This window comes from Balaenoptera musculus, chromosome 2, assembly GCF_009873245.2.
Source record: "Balaenoptera musculus isolate JJ_BM4_2016_0621 chromosome 2, mBalMus1.pri.v3, whole genome shotgun sequence".
Classification (NCBI taxonomy): Eukaryota; Metazoa; Chordata; class Mammalia; order Artiodactyla; family Balaenopteridae; genus Balaenoptera; species Balaenoptera musculus.
In genome coordinates this window covers 109,326,917-109,351,930 of record NC_045786.1, presented here as the reverse complement: position 1 = coordinate 109,351,930, position 25,014 = coordinate 109,326,917, and the positions used below count along the sequence as shown (strand labels likewise).

Below are 25,014 nucleotides of genomic sequence, written 5' to 3'. Positions count from 1 at the left end.
CTTTACCAGGAATATCTTATAGCACACCTTTTAACACACCAATATTAAGATTTTCACTTGACAAAAAGAATGAAACCACAAAATTAATAGTCAATCATGAGTCCATCACTGTGTCCTGGACTCAATCAAAGGCAAAAGGTAGATATAGTTGAATGAACAATTATAATTACACAAACAAGAGGAAATGCTATTGAATTTAAAAGTTCTGAATCCTAAAGTGTCCACTTTCTCTCCCTTCCTCTATTGCTTTCTCTGGCTATTTCACACTACTTGTATTTGGAGTTTCAATTACTCCCCTTTCCTCAGTGGTGCACGTATTCAGAAGGTTCTGGCCTTTGGCTGAGTAGGCAGAAGCCTGATGGAGCTTTTTAATTGGTACTGTAACCCTTCCCAACTTTTCCAATGATGCCTCAAAGTCAGCACATTTCATACCTTTCGATTAATCACTGTGTTTTTAGTGTTTGTCTCTTCTGAAAGTTAAATATTACTGGGAGAGTTAAATCCCTAATGCCTAATTTTAAAAGATTTTATGGGCAGAGAATGAGAGCCCTGGAACCTGGTGCTGAGAGGAGGGAGTGATGGAAGATGGAGAAGAGAAGGTGGAATTAGAAAGAAGACAAAAAGCTAAAGATGAAACTTTTACTTATTAATAAATTTGCCTGTATTAAACCCCTAAAAGCAAACAATAAAAAGTATCAATCTAAGGGGCTAACAATTAACAAATAATTTTGCATATTCCGTCCCATTAACTTTTGCAGAAGTTTATCACGTTGGCAAGTAAACACTTCCTTCATTCTTTAAATGAAAACATGCAGGTAGAATGGGCACTAAGCTTCCATGCATATGGCAGAATTTGTTCAGAGGGCTGTGACCAGCTTCTGAGAGCGTATTTCCATTTAAGTTCATAGGGGAAAAGGGAAGGGGATTATCAGGAGGTAAGATTCACCATAAGAATAACCAGAAGGATCCTGATTCCAGGACTCAGCAACAGCTTCCTAATATCTAGGACTTAATATCTTTAACGCTGAAGCTGAGTATTCTACCCATATCTCATGATTCAAATTCTGCTCTGATTTTTAGATGTCACCAAAGAGTGACATTTACTTGAAGCTATGTAAGGGAAAGGGCATAAATGGACTCAATCCTTTGATAAAGGGCAGAAGAAAGACATTTATTATTATAGCATCTTATACAGAACATTTCAGAAGACAAATACTCATAGTTGTATTCTACTTGGCATTTTTCAAAGTATTTTCACATTATCATCTCATTTAATCCTTCTCATTATGATATCAATTTACAGATGGAGAGAAAGGTTCAGAGACATGAGGGAACTTGCCTAAGGTCACACTTAGAAAGTGGCATTCTTCTTAATGAAACCCCAAGCTAATACAGATCAACGCTTTTCCTTTCATGCAGAGGCCTCTTTGAGAATCTAATAAAGCCCTTGTTCAATTCCCCAGAAAAATGCACACTCATACATTCCGGATATAACTTCAGGGGATTCTCAGACCCAGGTTAGGATCCTCTCTGTATTATGCCCTGTGGTTGTGCACACCAGTGGGACTTGAGGGGCAGAGTGTGCCCACCCTCTTCTCTAGATCTCTGTGATATGAAAAGGAGGTGAACTGAAAGCTAGCCTAAATATACACAATAGACAGACACTGAAGTAATCTTGCAATTAATTAGGAAGGGAAGCAGATACTGCACCGGGAAGAGGATACATGGGCTATGGTTTCAGAGCTGAGTGTGGAAATAGCCTCTGGTACTACCTTGGACAAATTCCTTACTATAAATGGATCTCTGCTTCTTCATCTGAGAAATGGAGGTTATCATACATGTCTCACAAATGTGCTATGAGAATCAAATAATATATTGTATTTAATACACTCAAGTACTGTACTCACTTCTTAGAAGGAATTGAGGAAATCACGGCTATTAGTAGAGGACCCAGAAGGTGATACAATGGAAAGACAACAACATTTGGAAAGAACAGACTTGCCTTTTAATCACACCTTGCCATTTATTAGTTCTGTGACCTTGGGAAAATTATTTAGCTTCTATGAGCCTCAGTTTCCTCATCTGCAAAATGCGGACTATTTATATATTACATTAAGTTCTTGTGAGCATAGAAAGTATATAAATGTCTAACAGTGTCTAGCATACTCTAACTGCTATTATTATTAGGAAGATGGTTAATAATAATGAATGTCTACAATCTAAGAGTAGGAAGCAATAACTTCCATGGAAACAAAATAAATACAAGGCTCCATTTTTTTTCCTTTTCATGGACACGTCTAAATCTTAAAATTGCTCAGAAGTCTTCATATATAAGGCAGAAGTCTTCACATGTAAGGCTGACGATGTGGTGCATGAAATTCTTACTACTTTAGCAGAGACCTCACCAAATCAAATCTAACTTAAACCCCAAAGAGGCAGCTTGCTCACATTCCCATAAATGTCACCCAGCAACAGCAAAATAATAGGTCTAATGTTTATGTAAATGTAAATGAGATTTTAAGAACATGTAACTCCAACAAACTCTACAAACACTGCTGTTTAGAGTTTTAAATCATATTACCTGTTGATGGTTGCTATATGCTCTCTGTTATATTACATTCCTTTAACTTTTTGAAATGTTTCTTGCTTTTGGAGAATCTCAAAGAAAAAAAGCAATAATGGACAGGTGGGAAAATATTTAAAAATGTAAATTCATAATTGAATAAACTAGTAGGTAATTATTTGTATTCACCACAGAATGTCTTTAAATAGTCTGTTCTCAGGAAGCATTTAAAAGTGTGTAATTTAAAAAACCCTCAATTTTCATACAACTTTTCATTCACTGCATAAAGTACACCTATGGTAGTTGGGATTGCCAGACTTCAACTATGAAAGCAATAAAAGGTTATGGTTTTTGCTTATCCGAAAGATTTCTAAGAAAAGACTGAAAAGGAAACTTAACATTTATTACCTAAAAGGCAGAGAAAAGAAAAACAATGATAAGTACTACACTACATTTACTCAGAGATCATATTCCCAGCAACCCAATCACCTATACCATAACTGCCAACCCTTAAGAAAGAGAAAGGAGCTCTGGGCACCTAAAAGAGATAATTCAGAATGAATCTACTTTACCAATCTGAGACTCCTGACTGTCAGTTTTGCCCTTACTTTATTCACAGCTCTAACCAAGCTTGGCTCTTTTATTTTCCAGGTCACATGGGATTAGAGGAAGCAAACTAGAATGAAAGGGGTAGTAGTTATGGACAGACAAAATAATGGTACTCTAAAGTTATACTCATTACATACGGGAAAAAAAAGAAACTACTAAAAGACTGATTGGGGCTGTTTGGCAAAGGAGCACAAAAACTACATCAAAACTGATGTACCAGATGATGGCTCACTTTCAAATTTAAATAGCAACTGCTACTTAGGAAAGAAGAGATATATATGGCTGATTTTATTTCTATTTTAAAAAGGAGTAAAATTAAAGAATTTATGCTGAAAGGCATTAAGCTTCAGCAATCTTTGAAAATCTATCAACTGTATCCCCAATGATATTAGCTAATGAAACACTATTAGTTTTCCCACCTCACCTCCTCAATCTTATTTATTAAAATAAATGCAATGAAAATCCCGTCTCTAAAGGTATATACAGTTTCCCTATATCCGACTCAATATTTTCTTGTATTAGGTTTCCTTCTCCCAACAATCAGCTGAACTTCTAATACCGAAATATAATAACCTCGGGCAGTTAGATATTGCTAGCCAGCAAGATAAGAACTCTACAAGCGCTTACTGTTCGTGTTCTTCATGAAAAAACTGGTTGGGTGATGATTCTTTCTAGGTGAACGTGTCCAGTTGATAATTCAGAGTCAGCACTGGTATGTCTACCACATAAAATAGTAACTTAAAGATACTTTGGATAAGTTAACTAATCTTTGTTTAACATATGCATTCCAAATAGACAAACTTGATCTCCCCAACTTTCTTTCTATACATCAAAAAGTATATAACCTGTGAAAAGAAATTAAAATACATATTTAGAAATATAACTTACCTCATCACTTTCAGGCTGTGAAAACACAATCGGCTGGCCTGTATCTGAAGCTTCCCGTATATTAAGATGTAAGGGAATGTCTCCTAAAAGAGCCCACCAGATATCCATTAGTACCGCAAAAGTTTATATAGGCTTTTGGAATTTAATTCTTTGAATTGCAGAAAGAAACAAATCAACTCGAATCAACTTGAGTTATGACTATCCTCAAATTGCTAAATCTCTGAAAAACAAATTTCAAATGAAAATTAGGGGCAAAATATTCCATTTGAGGGCAGTTCCATGATCACATATGTATATATGACAGCAGTGTGGCAGCCAATCATGGAATAAGGCCTCTGATTTATTCTTTGCTGGAAGTCTTTCAGCAACAAATGGCCTGGAAGACATCTGTAAATTTTTCTCCCTGTAATAACTGATATAGACATATCTTGCCACATAATAAGAGGAAATTGAAGAGGAAAAGATGGGGCGGCAAAGTAGTTTAAAAAAAGCCAACAAAATAATCTTCCTGATGGCAGATGACTGAGCTAAGAGAACTGCTGAAAAGTAGGCCAGACCTGTTATTTCAACTATCTGCCTCTTTATCAGATAGAATTATTTTTCTTTTATTATGTATTAATCTATATAGCATTATATATAACTTGTGAGCTTGATGAGCTCTCAGAAAATATATAAGAACCCCCAATATACAGACTTGAGGTCAGAGAGGATATGTGTCTTCCCTGAGGATATATTAGGTAGTAGGATTTAGAGGAAAAATGCTCTGATCCATCATCCAATTGACTCTTTCTACCACACCATCACAAATAAAGCCTTTCAAAAGGCTGAGATTAAAAATGCAGTAAAAGGAGTAGAAGAGTTGACTTGTCATGGTACTCAGCATTCTTATACCTACTCCAAGTCTACCCAAAGGTTATTAAAACGTGTGTGTGTGTGTTTTATATAAAGAATTCATTCAGCACCATGCCAGGCAATGGAAATAATGCAGAAGAATGTTTTACAAAATTACGAACCTACTACAATTTATATTATGAGCTACGTGGAGGAACAGATATTTCATGCTCCTCCTACCAGCAAATTGTGAGATCTTAACCAACTCTTTAACTCTTTCCTAAAAGTTCAAGAGACAAAATACATGAATACTTCAGTAACCATTTAAAGACCAGCTTTCCAGTAAATTTGATGTCTGTTCTACAGATCAACTTTAGACTGTAGGAACCTATCACAGGGGCAGGCAGGAGAAGATATTACAGAAAATACTTAGAAACCCACAAAGTTTTTTCTCTTGATTTATGAACTGCCATTATATAGTAAAGAATCCTGAATGCTTTCATTTCTACTGCAGTAATGAAAGAAAAAAAAGTAAACCCTTCTCCATTTTATAGCCACCTAGTGACATCACTTCTGCCCTCCAGAGACTCACAATCTGCAGAAGAGTAGAACAAGAAAGATGAAAACCTTTTTAGAAAACAGGTGGCACAGTGAGAGCAGTAATGGGCTAACAATCGTACACAGAGAAGGATAAAAAGGAGTAAAGGTAATAAGAGTGGGTGAGGTTCAGCCTGGCCTTGAAAAGTATTTTTGAGGGGTTAGGGCTGAAGGAAGCACATTTCAGAGACATAAGTTAAAGGGGTTTCTGTGGCATGATCTGAGAGCTTTAACTACTATGTACAAACTGTCCCTGTAGGTGAATATGGATAAAGTTCTGAAGAGCCATTTTACCAAATAATCATTTGAAACACAGGCCCATGGAAGAAAATAAGAGGCAGCCAGAGAGTCAGTAAAGGGTCCTGGGGGTTTCACCCAGCCAGGAGGCCATAGCTGTGAGAGTTCTTTCCCTGATTTCAGTTCCTCATTCCCAATTCCAACCTCTGCATCATCAGAGCCCCTGCTCCAGTTCATGGGAGATCCCTCTGGGTCCCATGACCACATTAAAAGGAGGAGATGTGCTCTACATTAGAACTTTAAATTATTTTTCCCATAACACTTTTAGATACAGCAGTCTATAGCACTACCCACTTTCTGTGATCAGTAATCAGTGTTTCTGATTTTCTGATTACACTTGTGAGCTGTTAGTTAAAATGTATCTTCCATATGTGAAATTGTTTCTCTAGGAGACATGTTTCAAATTCTAAATAACTGACTTACAAAATCATACCACCCATTCATAAATTAGGGAATTATAATACTGTCAGCGTAATTCAATAACGTCATTATAATTACACATTTACTTTATTATATAAGTGAATGTCAATCTGTTATGTTATTATGCAGATTTGGGAAATTGAACTTCCTAGGTTAAATGAAAAACTGTTGCAGAATATAATTAGTAGCTATAATTATAACAATGTATCAAAATATATCATTAGTATTCACCTGGTACTGTGGTAGCTGCTTTAGTACAAATGCATAAAAACAATAATACATTTAACATCAACTTTTAGAAACTTAATTATAATAAAGAATGTTTTGAAACTCCTTGATCTTTAAGGGATCTTAATTGTTAACTACCCTAAACTAATAATTCACTCTATGCCTCCCTTATTTAGCATCTAACATCTGCCTTTGCTCAGAACAGAAACTCGTAAGTAGGGACTTCCCTGGTGGCACAGTGGTTAAGAATCCGCCTGCCAATGCGGGGAACACGGGTTCGAGCCCTGGTCCGGGAAGATCCCACATGCCGTGGAGCAACTAAGCCTGTGTGGCACAACTACTGAAGCCTGTGAGCCTAGACCCCACAAGCCACAACTACTGAAGCCCATGAGCCTAGAGCCCGTGCTCTGCAACAAGAGAAGCCACCGCAACGAGAAGCCCGCGCACCACAATGAAGAGTAGCCCCCGCTCCCCGCAACTAGAGAAAGCCCACAGGCAGCAACGAAGACCCAATGCAGCCAAAAATTAAATAAATAAATAATTAATTAATTAAGGAAAAAAAAAAAAACAACTCATAGTAGAATATCAAAACATGTTTCCTAAAAAGTCCATTAAGTTGCTTTTGGATTTGTTACAAAACATGTTTTATCTAAAATCTGTGTTTTGCTCCTTTAACACATGATTTTACTTCTCCTCAAAACACTAATGAATCCTTCAATTCAGTAACATGAACTGTATAGACAGTGTAAATTTCAAGTGTCATATTTTATAGACATGGCATAAAAAGATTACAGAATAAAAAGGTTACATATAAAAAGATTACAGAAAACAGAAAATACTGTTTTCTACAGCAAAAGGACTAATAAATTCAGAACTGATCAGGAAGGCATTTCTTCACACATACCAAGAACTGACACTTCCAAAGGTTGCTACAACATACAGAACAGGTATTTCTGTATATATCTGCTTATACTGAGAGCTGTCTTCCCAACTTAGCAAACAAACTGATGATCATTATTTAAAATGTGGGCTTCAAATCACAGTACTCAAACCACAAAACTCTCCTCTCAAATTCAAGTTATAGGCAGTTTTTATCTATAGCAAGAGTTATCATAATTGGCAGAACAAACCCCCTATTCAAAAAGCCTTCCACTAATGAAGTATCACAAAAAGCCAAAGAAAGGTTAATACACAGAACTGTGCTATACTAACAATTTAAAACACAAAGTCAAAAGCAATTCATCCTTTTTTAAGACATTCTTCATCACCATGCCATTTCCTTTACAAAAGAATATCCTGTGGTCTTACCTAGAATATCAAGATCAAGGGTCCGTGCTAGTCTCCTTGCACCATCAGCACCAAATATATGAGTTTTGTGTTTACATTTTGGACACTGGAAAACACTCATATTTTGGACAAGGCCCAGAACCTAGAATAATAAAGACACACTGAAATCAAAACAAAATTAAACCAAGTTTCAATCCATTATTTCAACAAGTTTTTACTGCATGCCTACTAGGTTCCAGTGATACAATAATGAATAAGTTATGGTCTCTGCTCTCAAGGAACTCAAGCTGGTGGGAGAGCAAGACACATGTCATTAACTCTAATAATGAGATAAATGCTAAAGAGTTATAAATGACAGGGATCAAAAAATTCTGTTTGGGAAGAATGAGAGGGACCTCTGAGTTGCCCACAGAGAATTGCTTCTTCAGGTTGAGTGTGAGAAGAGGGGTTGAGGCCTACAGCAGGAATTCTAGGCAGAAGAAAGAGCATAAGCCAAGGCAGCAGACTACAACTTGTATGACCTATTTGGGCTGCAACCCAGTAAGCTGCCAAGGCAGAAGCTAGTTTGGTAAGAAAGGTCAGGGTCAGATGGTAAGGTGCCAAATGCCATCCCTGTATTTGAGACTTTCTTCTTGAGACAACAGAGATGGTACCAAAGCAGCAGTGATACACAATAAGATGTACGTTTTAGAAATTCACTTCTAAGGGCAACATGGGAAAAATAGCAGGAAGAAACACAGGAAAAGAAATAGTTAAGAAGCTAACTGTGGACAAAGCCTCACAGTAAATAACAGCTAACACATACTGAGCGCTTATTCTATGTCAGGCACTGGGATAAGTGCTTTATATGCACTATCTTATTTACTCCTCACAGAACTTTATGAGATGGGTTTTTATCATCTCCTTTCTATAGGTGAGAAAACTGACACAGCCAGCAAAATACTGAAACTCAGCTCTTATCAAAATGTTATTGTTCAAAGCAAAAAATTAAAGCTATATACAAAGTGTCCATCTCTTTCTGAGTTTCCCCAACTTCTGGCACAAACTAGATACTTCATAAACATTTGTTGAATAAATAGACAGGTTCTGCAAATATAATCCTTATTCATGATCCTTTTAATCTTACTTCTTATTGATGGGAAGCCGTGGTTCTCTTCTAGAATAAAAATGGGGAAAACAACTATCAGAGGCTTAGAGATAATAATGTCTGTATCATCCTATCAATCCCACCAATAAGATTATCATTATGGGAGATATCTCTATTAGAACATTTGCATTTTAAATGCAGAATAGCACCGATAGTCCACAATGAAACATATAAATAAGAAGGTGATCAAATTTGTTATTCTTTCTGAAAAGAGAAACAGGAAAGACTAAGGTTTTCTACAACACATGTAAATGAAGGCAAATAGTGAGGGACATGCGTTTGTAGGTAAGCATTTTCCAAATATTATATGCCCTTTTGCTGATGCAAAGTATCACAAAAAATAAATCACACTGTGTTCTGGTAATTCAGTACCATCTTCAGAAAGTTAGAGGAAAACCTAGCTAAATACCACACAGCTTATTTTATTCACTATGTCTATATAATACACTCATTACTTGGGCAGTTTTACTGCCATTTATGTTAAATGTGATATACCCCCTAACTGTAAGGCTTTCAGCTTTAATGTAAAAATATCACTCGAGAAGTGGGAAAAGGAGAAACACAACGTGAAAATTTAAGTGAGGGTATATTCTAATCCAGAGAGAATGGGAGAAGTATTCTTTCTCTGGAATCTCTTAGACTTCCCAAGATATAGAGGCATGGAGCAAGAGTGTATTTGCAGTTTGTTTGTGATTAGCTTATTATTAAATCGTTCACTATGGACTGTATAAATGTCTCAGACATTCTCTATATAGACTACATACATGTCACAGACATAAGACTATCACCAAACTCTTTAATGACATCCTATCATATGCCAGTAACTAGGCTAAACACAAGGAGTAGCATATAGTGGTGAGCAAAACAGACTTGGAGCTTGCACGCTAACTGGAGAAACAGATTGAAAAATTAGTGCAAAAATGTATTTTAAAAACTGGAACAGCTTCTCTAGAAGCAAAGTACAGAGTATTATGAGACTGTAGAAAAAAGAGGACTCTATCTACCCTGGAGTCACAGAGGACTTCCTGCAGGAAATGTCTGATCTAACAGTTAAAGAATAAGCAGGTAAAAACAAGGAGAAAGGGAGGAAACACACTCAAGACAGAAGTAGGAGCATGTCTCCTGTCTCCTTCAAGGAACTGAAAGGCAGTATAGTTGAGGTATGGGGTGAGTGGTGCGAGATGAGGCGAAAGGTAGGCTTGCAGGCCATGTTTAGTGTCTGGGTTGTATGAGTACAGAGACACCACTGAAGGGTTTTAAGCAAGAGAGACCACTGTGCCTATAGTTGTAGGAGACTCATTTCTCAGGACTGTAGAGTTTTAAAAACAACATGGAATGGAAAAGCTAAAAGGACTTGTCTTTGTGTGTTTATTTTCTTAGACAAACACAAATCCAGGGCGAAATCAGTCATTTCAGAGGTGATCGTTTTTAGTGCTGTCTAAAATACTCTAGGTCTCCTCCTGCACAGTTCTCTGCATAGGATTTTTCTCCTGGGCACGAGGTTAGCATTTTTCTTCTTTGCAATTAGGTGAGGACACGTAACTTGTTCTGGACGATGAAATGTGAGCTGAAGTGACATGTGTCACATCTAGGCAGAAGCTTTAAGTGCTAATGCCCCATTATGTTTCCCTCTGTCCCTGGGACTAGCAAGCTTCCAGAAAGTGGCTGCTCCATCAGCCTGGGTGCCAGAGTAAGAACAATGCAGAGGAGTGTTAGAGCCAAACCATAATGGACGTGTAGCATGAGAGAAATAAACTCATGTTGTTTTAAGCCACTGAAATTTGAGGGTTGTTAGTACACATAATCCAGCCCATATTGGCTGACACAGGGGTGTAAGAAGAAAGTATTAAAATTTCTATTTCTTCCCTATGATTTCCTTTTTAATTCCAATTTTGTGTGTGTGTTATAATGAAAATAATGTATTAGTACAGTAATAAACGTGTACTATATATAGATACGTAGAATTTACAATATGTATTTATATATAGTGTACATTATAAAATCTATATATAGGTACAGATAATTTATATTATATATCTATATATTTATATAATATAATTTATTATATGTCTATATACAGTATACATGATAGAATCTCTATATCTATAATTATATTTATATTTTCAGACATCATTTATTGATAAGCATGTATAATCAAAACAATTTAGAGATAAACAACTCTCTGTATGTTTGAAATTAAGAGGTTGTGATAAGCTTGGCTCTATTACTGATAATATTCTTCTAGTTAAAGGATAAATGCCCTAATACTGCTTCCTAGGTTACCCTGAACAAAGTAGTTCCTCTTAACTCTAGAATTCCTTCATCTCAAAAACTTCCCACACAAATACCACTTTCCTTAAAAACAAAAAGTTGTAATGGAACAGAAGAGTGAGCCCAGAAGAGACTCACACATGGAATTCACTAATTTATAATAGAGATGACACAGTGCTGCAATGTTAATTGGATATCCATATGGAAAATAAGGAATCTTAACCTTCTATCTCACACCATACACAAATATTAATTACAGATGGGTTGTAGAGCTAATATGAAAGATAAAACAAAACACATTTGGAAGAAAACAGCAAAATAAACTTATGACCTTGGAGGCAGACAAAGATTTTTCTAGCAGGACACAAAGAAGCACTAAACATAAATGAAATTTTTTTGTTAAATTCGACTACTTTAAAATTAATAACTTATCAGAAGACATAATTAAGAGAGTAAAAAGGCAAGCTATACAGCAAAAGATGATATCTATAATACACATATATAACAAAGGACTTTTATCTAGAATATACAAAGAATTCCTACAAATCAATAAGGAAAAAAAAATCAGATAATACAACAGAGAAATGGGCAAGAGACTTAACAGGAACTTCATAAAAAAAGATATCCAAAGACAAACAAACATGAGAAAAAGTGTTCAATTTTAATTATCATCAGGGAAATGCAAATTAGAACCGCAACGAGATACCATACATTTATGCTTAAGACCTGATTAGAACAGAAAAACATCCTTATGACTACAACAACCTAAACCCCCCCTAAAAAAAGAAAACCCAAATACCAAATATTGGTGAGGTCATGGAACAACTAAAACTCATAGCTTCAGTGGAGTGTAAAGTGGTACACCATTTTGGAAAACTGTTTGGTAGTTATCTACTTAAAGTGACATATGCCTATATTAAGGCACGGTATTTCCACTCTGTTATACATTAACAAAAAATGTGAACAGTTACCAAAAGACATTACAAAAGTGTTCATAACTAATTATCCAAAAATGAAAAACTACGCAAATGTCCATCAACAGTAAAATGGACAAATAAATTGTGGTATATTCACACCATTGAATGCTACACAGCAATGAGAAGGAGAGAACTATAGCTACAATCAACAGTATAAGTGAAGCTGTCAAAAATAATTTTAAGCAAAAGAAGCTACACAAAAGTATATACTTATTATTCCATTTATGTTAAGTGCACAGACAGATAAAACTAATCTATGGTGTTATAATTTGGGTTCTGCTTTGGGGGTAGTGATCAGAAGGTGGCACAAGGCAGGAGCTTCCGGGGTGCTGGTAATGTTCTGTTTCCTGAATACAAGCAATGGGTGTGCTCACTTTGCAAAAATTCATTGAGCTATGTACACTCACAATTTATGCCCTTTTGTGTATGTGTATCAGACTTCAATAAAACGTTTGCTTTAAAAAAAGGTGGTCATGTGAAAAGTGGCCAATAAAGCAATAAGAACAAATAATCAAGATGATGTTTTATTGGGCATCTTGTGAACCTGCACACAAAAATAACAGTCTGTTTTAAACAGAAAAATATTCTATAAAAACAGAGAGGTTGCAGTAAAACTAAGATGAAGTCTTTGGGAAGAACAATCCCTTATTCTTTCCACGTGACACTCCAAGGAAAGAACTGAAATAAAAGCCTAAGCCCAGAGAGCTCTGAAATGATGGAGTTCTAGACCATCAATGTCTAATAAGGTAGCCACTAGTTCACATGTGGCTACTGAACACTCGAAATGTGGCTAATCTGAATTGGGATGTGCTGTAAGTGTAAAATACACACTGGATATCAAAGACTTAGTATAAGTAAAAGAATGTAAAATATCTCGATAATTTTTTAGAGTTTACAAGCTATTCTTTAAGCTTTTTCATTGAAGTGTATCATGAATACACACAAAAAGTACACAAATCACAAGTGCATGACTGAATGGACTTATCATAAAGTAGGCCCATGTTACCATGATGCTGTCCATAAAACATTGCCAGTACCCTAGAAGTCTCCTTGTATACTCTCCGAAACGTTGCCAAAAGTATAAACTAACAACCTGATTTCTAACACCATAAATTAATTTTGTTGTCTTGAATTTGATATGAATGTAATAATGCAATGTATTCTTTTGTGTCTGTATGATTCATCCAGCTAAACCACGTACATCTGTAGTTCATTTTCAGTGACTCCTAAGATTCCATGATGACTATATCACAGTTATGCATTCTCTTGTTAGATCATCCGTGTTGTTTCCAGATTTTTATAAACAATGCTTCTGTGAACGTTTTAATGCATGTCTTTTTTGCTGGGTATTAGGTTATGCATATTTAACTTCAGTTAAAAAAACGCCAGTTTTCCAGCAAAGTTCTACCAATTTATACTCCCGCTAGCAAATGAACGAGAACTCCAGCCATGCCACAGCTTCATCAACATTTGGTGTCATCAGGCTTTTTTCATTTTGGCAAGTATGGTAAGGATGGAGTAGTACCTCATTATGCTGGATTTTCAATTGTCAATCTGTTTATACCAGGAACTATATTTCCTAGAATCTCCTTCCTTATATGGTTCCTGGTTAAAGTTCACCACAGGTAAAGTGGCATGAGATTTGGGAAGATAAGGTGTAGGCTTAGGCCTTACACTCTAAAGGTTTCCTGTGGGCAGAGGTGGTGACAGAAATGTGCAGAGGTACAGGTGCATTCCAGTTTGTTCTCATTCTGCCTCTGTGCCCAGCTCTCCTGTGCACTGTGGTTTTAATTTGTGTTGCCAAAATTAGTAAGGAAGTTAAGCATAGTTTTACATGATTATTGGTCATTTGTATGTTCTGCTCTGTGAAGTATCTCTTCAGGTCTCTTGTCTATTTTTTCCATTGATTACGTGGTTCTTTTCCTACTGAATTGTCAGAATTCCTAGTATTTTTTTTTCTTTAAACTTTGGGTTTATTTATTTATTTATGGCTGTGTTGGGTCTTCGTTTCTGTGCGAGGGCTTTCTCTAGTTGCGGCAAGTGGGGGCCACTCTTCATTGCGGTGCGCGGGCCTCTCGTTATCGCGGCCTCTCTTGTTGTGGAGCACAGGCTCCAGACGCGCAGGCTCAGTAATTGTGGCTCATGGGCCTAGCCGCTCCGCGGCATGTGGGATCCTCCCAGACCAGGGCTCGAACCCGTGTCCCCTGCACTGGCAGGCAGACTCCCAACCACTGCTCCACCAGGGAAGCCCTCCTAGTATTTTTAAATGCAATTCCTTTTTGCTTGATTCTCAATTTTTATATTGATTTCATGCTGAAATGACAGTATTTTCAATATACTTAGTTAAGTATACTATTAAAATTAACTTCACCTGTCTTTTTCTATTTTTAAAAAAATGGCTACTAAAAACTTTAAAATCACATTTGTGGCTTGAATTATATTTCTCTTGGACAGTGCTGCTGTTGACAACTAAAGGCTGACTGTAGAACTTATTTTGATAGTTCTCCTACCTAATGTTGTTCTAAGGTCCTAAAGATGCAAAAAAAAAAAAATTATCAGGGTCTGTGATTTATGAATATTTTAAAAAATTGAACAGAAATGGAACATTTACCTTTAAGACTATTCAGGACAGATAAACTGTCAAGTTTCTTTGCTTTTAGTTGAAATTACATCAGCTGAGTGTGCTAACACTCATGTGTGGTTATCTCTTTCTGTTCAGAAGCTCATACAACAGTCGTACACACACGTATATTTAACTAGAAAAGAGAAAATAAATTACTTCCTAAGATATGCAGATTATGTGGCTGAACAACTTTTTCAAAACATGGGGTTAGCTGGAAGAAAATTTAAAAGAGAGCTTCCAGTATTAAAAAGATTAGAAAACACTGCCCTCTTCATTTATGAGCAATCCTCTATAATCAATTATTTTTGAACAGGGGGAGCTAACGTAATAAGAAAGAAGATTATAATGCCCATATTACAATGTTATTCATAAAAATTCTTCTTTTAAATAGGAAAGAATACATATCTACACGACCACCCCCTACCCTCACTCCCCCAAAAAGCCTTATATTGTGTGAATACTTTATATGTTGCTAAGCTGTTTGTGTTTATTGTAGAGCTATTTTGTGCATCCTTTGATCGTAGAAACATTAGAAAACAGTTGCTTTGCCACAGCTTAATTTACATAATACCACTGAGACGCAGCTGTAAGCGTGCTCAATCATTTTTTAATGTCTCATCAAAGTATAAGATCCTTTTTTCTTTTTACCTCAGCTGGTTTTACTGAAAAAAGTAAATGCTACGTGCCTGTCTAACATCAGCCACCACAAACCTTTAGCATGTTATTCTTACATTATTCTAATCCATCACTGGCTCAGGAGAATACTTCTTTTATTAACTTTTAAAAAATTGACTGTCTTGAAATATCAACATTGCCCTGAAATACTGGATTTTTGTGTCTAAATGTATTGAATTAAGCAGGCTCAAAAGGCCCCAATTTTAATTTCTTCTTGGCATTTTAAACCCAGATTCAGGTAAGTAACAAGCAAGATTTTCAGGTTACTATATAATCCAATTTTTCAAGGTTACAATCAGGTTAAATTCTTGCCGGTTGGAACCTGTCACAAGGATTAAGAGCTATGATTTAAGAAAAAATGAAGAGGAAAAACTCACTGTTAAACAGAGAATGAATAATAACAAATGAAATTGATTAGATTCACAAGTGTTTTTCAGTTCTCCATTAGCCTTGAACCAGTTTTTGGTATATTCCTTGAAGCGTGTGTACAGATACTATAATTTAAAAAAATGAGATGGGTGTTCTTGTTTTCTCTTTCAGAAGTAGTCTGGTAATGGAAAAAACAATTAATGGGGAGGCCTGCATTCATTCTCCTCTCAGGGACCAACTAGCTACCTCTGGATCCATGAAGTACAACTTAACTTCTCCATGCCTTGAATTCTAAAATGAGGGATTGTAATGATCTCTAAAACCTACCACTGTAACAATAACATTCAGAGCTACCCTTCACAATGTCATCTGCTAAGACCTATGCAAAGTACTGTACATGTAATCTCACTTAACTGCCACAACGACCTGTGAGATGGGTCACGAAACACTTAAGCTAAATTATTTGCTCAAGGTCACACAGTTAGTGAATAACAGAGACAAAATTCAAATCAGCTGGGTCTATGTGTGGAAGTCACAAAACCAGATGGCAAGTAAATGAACTGAAGGATTTTGTTCATGGAACTAGATGGCCTAAAACTATTGACCAATCAATCCAGTTCAGTGGGGAGATTTAAAATAGTAATTAAGAGCACAGTTATAAGGGAAGACCTGATGTGAACCATCTTCATCATTCACTGATGCAGCTGAGCCTCAGACATCATTCCCTTCTCCTGGCTATGAAACTCCCCTTTCCCTTAACACCCTCAGTATACCTCTCCTGACTGTCAACAGAACCTATGGTCCCCTTAACTCCTCCCCATTTTTCAATCCATCAATTTTCTGTCTTTACTTGCCCTAGGCAATCAGGACCCCAAAGGAAAGCAAATTTAAAGGAGACTCCTCTTAATCTCTCATGCTGTGATATTCTACGACATTCACATTACTAAACCTCAACTCTAGATAATCCACAGAAATAGCAATTAAGAATGTGGGCTCTGGAAAGCAGACCATTTAGGATAGGATCCCAGAGGCCCACTAAACAGATGGGTAGCCTTATACAAATTATTTAGTCTCTCTGTACTACAGTTTCCTCATCTGCAAAATGGGGAAAATAATGTTATTACTTCACAGGGTTGTTGTGAGGGTTAGATTAGTTTAATTCACATAAATCACATAGAACACCATTCCCATTTAAAGCATATATGGACTTCTGAGAGATGCTAGAGAAAGACAAAAATGAGCAAACATCTTCAGTCTTTAAGATGCAACTATGGCCGAGATGCAGAATGCTACCTACCCAGTCTTACAAAGATTGTCACTGAAGAAAAGTCATTTTTCAAAAGTGGAAAGATTACCCAATTGTGAAGAAGGAAGCCACATGCGATACATCACGTGCAAACTAATAAATAGCGTTCCTAGAAAGAATACTAACAGCACCTTCCAAGGCCTGCAAAGCCAATAATGAAAGATTCTCTAAATACATCAAAGGTATTAAATTTCCCAAAGAATCAAGTGAGACAACTTGATGATTGGAGAGGAAAAAACTATGCTCAAGGATGAAAAGAATAAATGTGTCACTTGCCTCCATTTTTATGTAAGATTACCTATTTCTAAATCGTTTTGCGAGGTAGATAGGCTTGAGGTATTAAAGAAAATAGAACTTTTGGGGTCCAAAAGACAAACTAGATGCGGAACAAGCTCCGAGACAGATATGATGAACACATAAGTTTTGAAGGCATTCAAGGGTGAAGATGTGAAACTCCTGGTCCAAATGGATAACCTACTGCCATGAATGGTGACTGTGCCAGAAAAAGAATAAACTAAAATTCTGATCCTCATCACTAGGAACAACTTGTAGGGTCTTTGGTAATAAAAATGGAAAACGGAAAGAAAACATTGATAAGAATCAACTATTTTAGGTTCTAAGATCACCTAATTTTTCTTAGGAGACAACATAATCATTAACCCTTACAAATAAATACCACAAAGTCCACACCACAGTAGGACTCTTTGTTTTCTTGTTTTTAGCCAGCAGGAAAAGAAAACCTGCTGGCTACAGACAAAAGCAAAATTCCTATCTCTCTTTTATAAAATAATTAACTATTTGCAAGGCTGAAATAGTTATAGAATTTTCTCTATCTCTCTCTTTTTTTTTTTTTTTGGCTGTGTTGGGTCTTCGTTGCTGCGCACGGACTTTCTCTAGTTGCGGCGAGCGGGGGCTACTCTTCGTTGGGGTGTGAGGCTTCTCATTGCGGTGGCTTCTCTTGCTGCGGAGCATGGGCTCTAGGTGCGTGGGCTTCAGTAGTTGCGGCGTGTGGGCTCAGTAGCTGTGGCTCACCGGCTTAGTTGCTTTGCGGCATGTGGGATCTTCCCAGACCAGGGCTCAAACCCGTGTCCCCTGCATTGGCAGGCGGATTCTTAACCTCTGCACCACCAGGGAAGTCCCTAGAATTTTCAAAATTAATTATAAGAAAAAAAAAAGTTCAGTGACCAGCATTAGGCTTTAATATATTTGTTGCCACGTCAACTATAGCACAGACAGCTAGCTGCTCACCAAAATCCATGGTCTCATCTTTCTAGCTTAGCACATAGCTAACCTATGTTTCTCAGGCTCCTTGAGAGACATGACTGTGAGCACATAACAGAGTTTTAGTTGGGGGAATGAGAGTGTAAGTACGTGTGCCACAACCAGGCCTCATCCATAAAAAGCTCCCATGACATACCTATGTACTGTCTTTCTCTTCTGGCTAGCTCAAATGAGGCTGGCCCAATGGTGACCTTAGAAGTCACATTTTAAAATGGCAGAGGCTCCAACAGCCTAAATGACTTTGTGGAAGAAAGCCACCATGCTCACCTGTTAATATACTAGTACTGTTACATGAGCAAGAAATAAGCGTCTATTGTATTTGCATCATTATAAATTTTGAGGTCTACTTGTGACAGCAATTAGCTGACATTAAATAATGCAAATTTTAAATAATGCAGAATTTTAGACTCTAAATAACTTTAACAACTTAATAAATCTAGAGAACAATTTAGGCTCAACTAAAATACTCAAGAAATAAGGAGATCTCAAAGACACTATTTATCTAAATTTTAAAAAATTTCTTGTTAGAATTCTTATTAGCAAATAAAGAGACTAGTCAAAATACCTAGGCCAAATACAAAAACACCTATGAACTATAAATTTATGTTTCATGATAGCAATTATAATAAGAAACATTAATTATATAACATTATATTGACATCGAGTGTTTAGATTGTACCAAACACTGTACTAAGCCCTCACTTATTTCTCACCTCAACCCTCTGAGGGAAATACTATTATAATTCCCATATTATGAATGAGAAAACTGAGGCACAGATTAAGTAACTTGCTCAGGCCATACTGCTACAAAGTGACAGATCTAGGATTTGAACTCTAGCATTCAGACTCCTGAGCTCACCCTTCTTAACTACTATGTAAAAATGCCTCTGTAAGCTGTACCCTATTGTCTTAAAATTATAATACAATTTCTAATGTAATTTAATTTGCAACCATAAAAGATATACTTAAAGAATATAGCTCTCTATGTGCTTTAAAAAATCTGTGTATAAGAGGCTACAAATATACAGATAAATAAAAAATCTGGTTCGGTGAGGAGAAGGGACAGTCACATATATCATGTGATGTGAATAGTACTAAAAAGGCCAACACCAAATCATTTTCTCTACCAGTCTCTTCCTTGCCAAACAGTTTTAAATCACAACCCTTAGAGAATAGAGCAGGGATTTGTGACTGAGAATCTAACTTCTTATTTCTAGTTCACTGTCAACCTGAGTGAAAAACTAGCTCCTGGTAGATTTATTAACGGCAGCATAACTCTCAAAATCCCTTTGATTTCTGCCTTTTTTTTTCTAACCACCCTACTCTATGTAATCAATTGCCAAGCCTGTCTATTCTTCTTTCAAAATGTCAATTACATTTATTTCCCTTTCCATTTTCATTGCCATTACTCTAAATCAGACCCTTACTGCCTATCACCTACACTAGTGTTTTCCCAACTTATTAAAACTGCCTTATAAGAAGAATATTTGACAGCTTGATCTGATACAAAAACACACGTATATATGTTTATGACTGAGACCATATCCCTATGAAATAACACTTTCTCTTCCTAAGGGCAATTTACCCTGATATTGTTTAAAAACTTTGGTTACATCTCTCAGTGAATTGATTTCCTGACTCATCTGTGGGTCACAACCTGCACTGTGAATGACTGTGACCATTGCTAATGCTTCCTTACTGCCTCCGCACTCTCCTGGCTCCTATTCTTTCTATTCATCTCCATCAGATTAAATCCTTTTAAAGCTCCATTCTTTTTTTTTTTAGCAATTTCATGTATCTTTATTTATTTATTTTTATTTATTTATGGCTGTGTTGGGTCTTCGTTTCTGTGTGAGGGCTTTCTCTAGCTGCGGCAGGTGGGGGCCACTCTTCATCGCGGTGCGCGGGCCTCTCATTATCGCGGCCTCTCTTGTTGCGGAGCACAGGCTCCAGACACGCAGGCTCAGTAATTGTGGCACACGGGCCTAGTTGCTCCGCGGCATGTGGGATCTTCCCAGACCAGGGCTTGAACCCGTGTCCCCTGCATTGGCAGGCAGATTCTCAACCACTGCGCCACCATGGAAGCCCTTAAAGCTCCATTCTGTCTATTTCCTATCCAGCATTCTTTACGGACGCCTCTAAAAATCTCAAGAAGAATGTCCAAATTTCTTAGTCTAGTGTCTAAAGCTTGACTAAACCTAGGCCTAGCAAAGACATATCCAAACATATCACTTCAGCTATAGACAAACTGAACAACCCTGAACACCTGTGATTTCCTGATTCTTTTCAGACTGAATTCTGTCCTTCCCCCAGTCCTGTGATATACCTATGAAAATCCTCCTCCACTCATTCATTCAGTATATATTTAGTGAGCAGCTATATGTTCTGAACACACAAGGGGATCAGTGGTTGGAGCTGACCTTATGGCACTATAAATGTGAAAGTACTGACAAAATGTGAAAACAGTTACAAAAGGGGAAACAGAGTGTTACTAAATCATACACTAGAAAGAGCTTACCTAGTCAACAGGGTCAGGGTAAGTCCCCCAGAGAAAGAGCTGTTCAATCTAAGCACCAAAGGATAAAAAGGAGCTACAGGTGAAAAGTGAGGGTAAAGCGTTCTCAGATGGGCAAACAGCATGCTGAAGTCCATGAGAAGAGAAACTATGGAAATCTTCCAGAAGTGAAAGACGACCAGTTTGCCTGTGGCAGAGATAATGCCAGTCAGAGCGGCCTTGAGGTGGGAATAGCAGACTGTGGATGGCATTATATCCCAGGTCAAATGTCACTATAAGGAGTATTCATCATATGCATGCTATATGCCAGGTAGTGAACATTTAAGGATTTTAAGGCATGTTTCTTGCCCTCCAAGAGCTCACATTCTTCTGTTGGGACTGACAGGTAAACTTGTAGTGGGATAAGAGCCAAACTAGATATATGTTCAAGTAGTTCAGAGAAAAAATTATTAACCTTTTCTGGTAGGTTGGGAAAAGCTTCCTAGAGGATGTAATGCCTGAGCAGGGATTTGAAAAATGAATATGAACTGACAATGGCTTCTCAGGGAAGGGACCAGCATGTACAAAATTACAGGGACATTAAAAACAAACAAACAAACAAACAAAAAACATGGCTTTTCCATGAAAACTTTCCTTGATAGTCCAGAGAAAAGTGTTCTCATGTCCCTCAGAATTTAGGGCCCCTGCACCATAATGGAGTTAGTCTACAAGATGATAACATACTTAAAGAAAAAGGCTTCATCCTCACCTTTTTTTAAATCACCAATGGAGCTTACCATAGTACTTTGCTTATAGAAGGCACTCAATATAAGTAAATATATATTTGTAGAATAAACTAATAGCTATTTATTGAATTAATATTAACTAAGTGATCCCTTATGTACAGAAAGAATAAGAGAGTATACTTGAATATACTTTTCAGGAGCTGGAAAGGAGATTACCTAAGAAGAAAGGGCTGGATAGTGAAATCCCTGTGACTCTAAAAGTTCAAATGGTAGAGGAAGGGCTCCAAATTGAGGTGCCTGGTTTTCCCTTATAAAAGAAGGCAACAAAAATGGATGAGATAAACAAGATGAAAAGACAACCCTCAGAATGGGAGAAAATATTTGCAAATGAAGCAACTGACAAAGGATTAATCTCCAAAATTTACAAGCAGCTCATGCAGCTCAGTATCAGAAAAACAAACAACCCAATCCAAAAATGGATTTAGAAGACCTAAATAGACATTTCTCCAAAGAAGATATACAGATTGCCAACAAACACATAAAAGGATGCTCAACATCACTAATCAATAGAGAAATTCAAATCAAAACTACAATGAGGTATCACCCTCACACTGGTCAGAATGGCCAGCATCAAAAAAATCTACAAACAATAAATGCTGGAGAGGGTATGGGGAAAAGGGAACCCTCTTGCACTGTTGGTGGGAATGTAAATTGATACAGCCACTATGGAGAACAGTATGGAGGGTCCTTAAAAAACTAAAAATAGAACTACCATATGACCCAGCAATCCCCTGCTGGGCATATACCCTGAGAAAACCACAATTCAAAAAGAGTCATGTACTACAATGTTCATTGCAGCACTATTTACAATAGCCAGAACATGGAAGCAACCTAAGTGTCCACCAACAGATGAATGGATAAAGAAGATGTGGCACATATATACAATGGAATATTACTCAGCCATAAAAAGAAATGAAATGGAGGTATTTGTAATGAGGTGGATGGAGTTAGAGTCTGTCATACAGAGTGAAGTAAGTCAGAAAGAGAAAAACAAATACAGTATGCTAACACATATATACGGAATCTAAGGAAAAAAAAAGGCCATGAAGAACCTAGTGGCAAGACGGGAATAAAGACACAGACCTACTAGAGAATGGACTTGAGGATATGGGGAGGGGGTGGGGTGAGATGTGACAGGGTGAGAGAGTGTCATGGACATATGTACACTACCAAATGTAAAATAGATAGCTGGTGGGAAGCAGCCGCATAGCACAGGGAGATCAGCTCGGTGCTTTGTGACCACCTAGAGGGGTGGGATGGGGAGGGTGGGAGGGAGGGAGATGCAGGAGGGAAGAGATATGGGAACATATTGTATATGTATAACTGATTAACTTTGTTATAAAGCAGAAGGTAACACACCATTGTAAGGCAATTATACTTCAATAAAGATGTTTAAAAAAAAAAAAAAAAAAGAAAGAGAAAAACAAATACCGTATGCTAACACATATATATGGAATCTAAAAAAAAAAAAAAGGTTCTGAAGAACCTAGGGGCAGGACAGGAATAAAGATGCAGATGGAGAGAATGGACTTGAGGACACGGGGAGGGGGAAGGGTAAGTTGGGACGAAGTGAGAGAGTGGCATGGACTTATATATACGACCAAATGTAAAATAGATAGCTAGTGGGAAGCAGCCGCATAGCACAGGGAGATCAGCTCGGTGCTTCGTGACCACCTAGAGGGGTGGGATAGGAAGTGTGGGAGGGAGACTCAAGAGGGAGGGTATACGGGGATATATGTATACGTATAGCTGATTCACTTTGTTATACAGCAGAAACTAACACAACACTGTAAAGCAATATACTCCAATAAAAACGTTTAAAAAAAAATGGATGAGAATGACACAGCACATTAAGTAGTCACCATTAAAAATGTGTAAGATTGAAAAATTCTTATTATTTTTAAAAAAAGTCTACCTACAAATACTGAGATAATCAAGGATTTGGCAGAGTTGATATCATTTCAGGCAGAGAAAAGAGAATTTAATAGTCATCTCTTCTTCTCCTTTCCCTATCTCAGCCTCGAGTTTTAAGAAATTATTTAAATTAACTTCAAAATGTTCTTGTAGACATTAATAAACTCTGACCATACCAATGAATTCCAAAGACATCATTGTTTCCATGGTAACTAATGCACTTCAAAAGGGGAAAAAACAGAGAGCAAGACTAAAACCCAGGAAGAAAATGAAATAAAGTGGTATACACAAGGCATAACATTTCTCCTTTGCATTTATGGAACACTTTCTAATTTCAGACTCCGAGTGCCAGAAGGATCTCAGAGGTCATCAAATCCACACCCTACTGGAAGCCGGGATTCCTTTTACAATGCAGCTATACAGTGGCTGTCCTCCAACTGCTTACAGAGCTCTCTGCTGGAAAGTTCTCACTCATTCACTTGCAAAGATTACTGAGCACCTGTCTTGCTCTGCAGGTTAAGAGATGATTAAGACATTCTACCTCTTTTTTCAAATTTTTGCTGTTTAGAAGGCAAATAACTAAAACGGGTGAAAAACGAGGGCTATAATAAAGATATAGGAAGAGTCAAAAAATAATAGAGGGAGTATGCATTTCCAATGACTTTCATTTCCACTCCTCTTCAGCCCCGCACACCCATGAGCAACCATATCCTGTACCTTGTCGTGACCCAGGGCTGCTCCGACTCTGCAGACTTACACTCCGACATCCACTTTCAGATCACAAACAGCTCCTTTACTCCATAACTAATCCTGCACTAGTCCTATGAGCCTTATGCAGCCCAAGATCCTTCACCTGGAATACTTCCTCACAATACTTCCTTGCTGACAGCCTCAACTTTTATCCTTCAGTAGCATCCACCTAACAAAAGTCTGGCTTCTGCTCTTTTAAAAACGTTCCTCTCAAGGATTTCATGATGCTTTAGAGTGAGCTGGACACAGGCCTCCACCCTCATCTTACAGAATGAGAAGCTAAGCATTCACTTAAATGCTGATAGAATGGCTATTATTCTGACCTTGAAGTGGCAGTAAGAAGGATTATGAATTATTTGTTCTCATAATTTTTGGTGGATAGCTCTCTCTAACTTTTTGCTGATTTATAGTTTAAAGTCTCATATAAGTAATCTTATTTAGTTATCTGAGTAGGCATTACTTGCATCTAGTTTATCTTGGAGGGCATAATAGGAAATAATACTGTTCAACTAAGTGCTTCATTGAGACAGTTTTCTATCTGAAATGGGCATTTGGTTACCATTGCTTTAAAATTTTTCCAAGCTAAACTTCAAACATAGAACACCATGGGGGGTTTTTATCACTCATTTATCCTCATACAAAATCAGGCCCTCAAACATTTTCCAACTCTGCTAGTGAGAA

The 25,014-nt window shown here is 37.1% G+C and overlaps 1 protein-coding gene across 3 annotated transcripts in view; it reads right to left on the bottom strand.

Moving 5' to 3' along the window:
- The window catches only part of NUBPL (nucleotide binding protein like), a 367,758-nt gene that overhangs the window by 6,183 nt on the left and 336,561 nt on the right, over positions 1 to 25,014 (bottom strand). For all 3 annotated transcript variants that reach the window (XM_036842440.1, XM_036842438.1, XM_036842439.1), the window contains 2 exons: positions 7,742 to 7,862; positions 4,061 to 4,143 (listed from right to left, as the gene is read on the bottom strand). In XM_036842440.1, the coding sequence (XP_036698335.1) occupies positions 4,061 to 4,143; positions 7,742 to 7,862 (204 nt within the window). The remainder of the gene's footprint in view (positions 1 to 4,060; positions 4,144 to 7,741; positions 7,863 to 25,014) is intronic.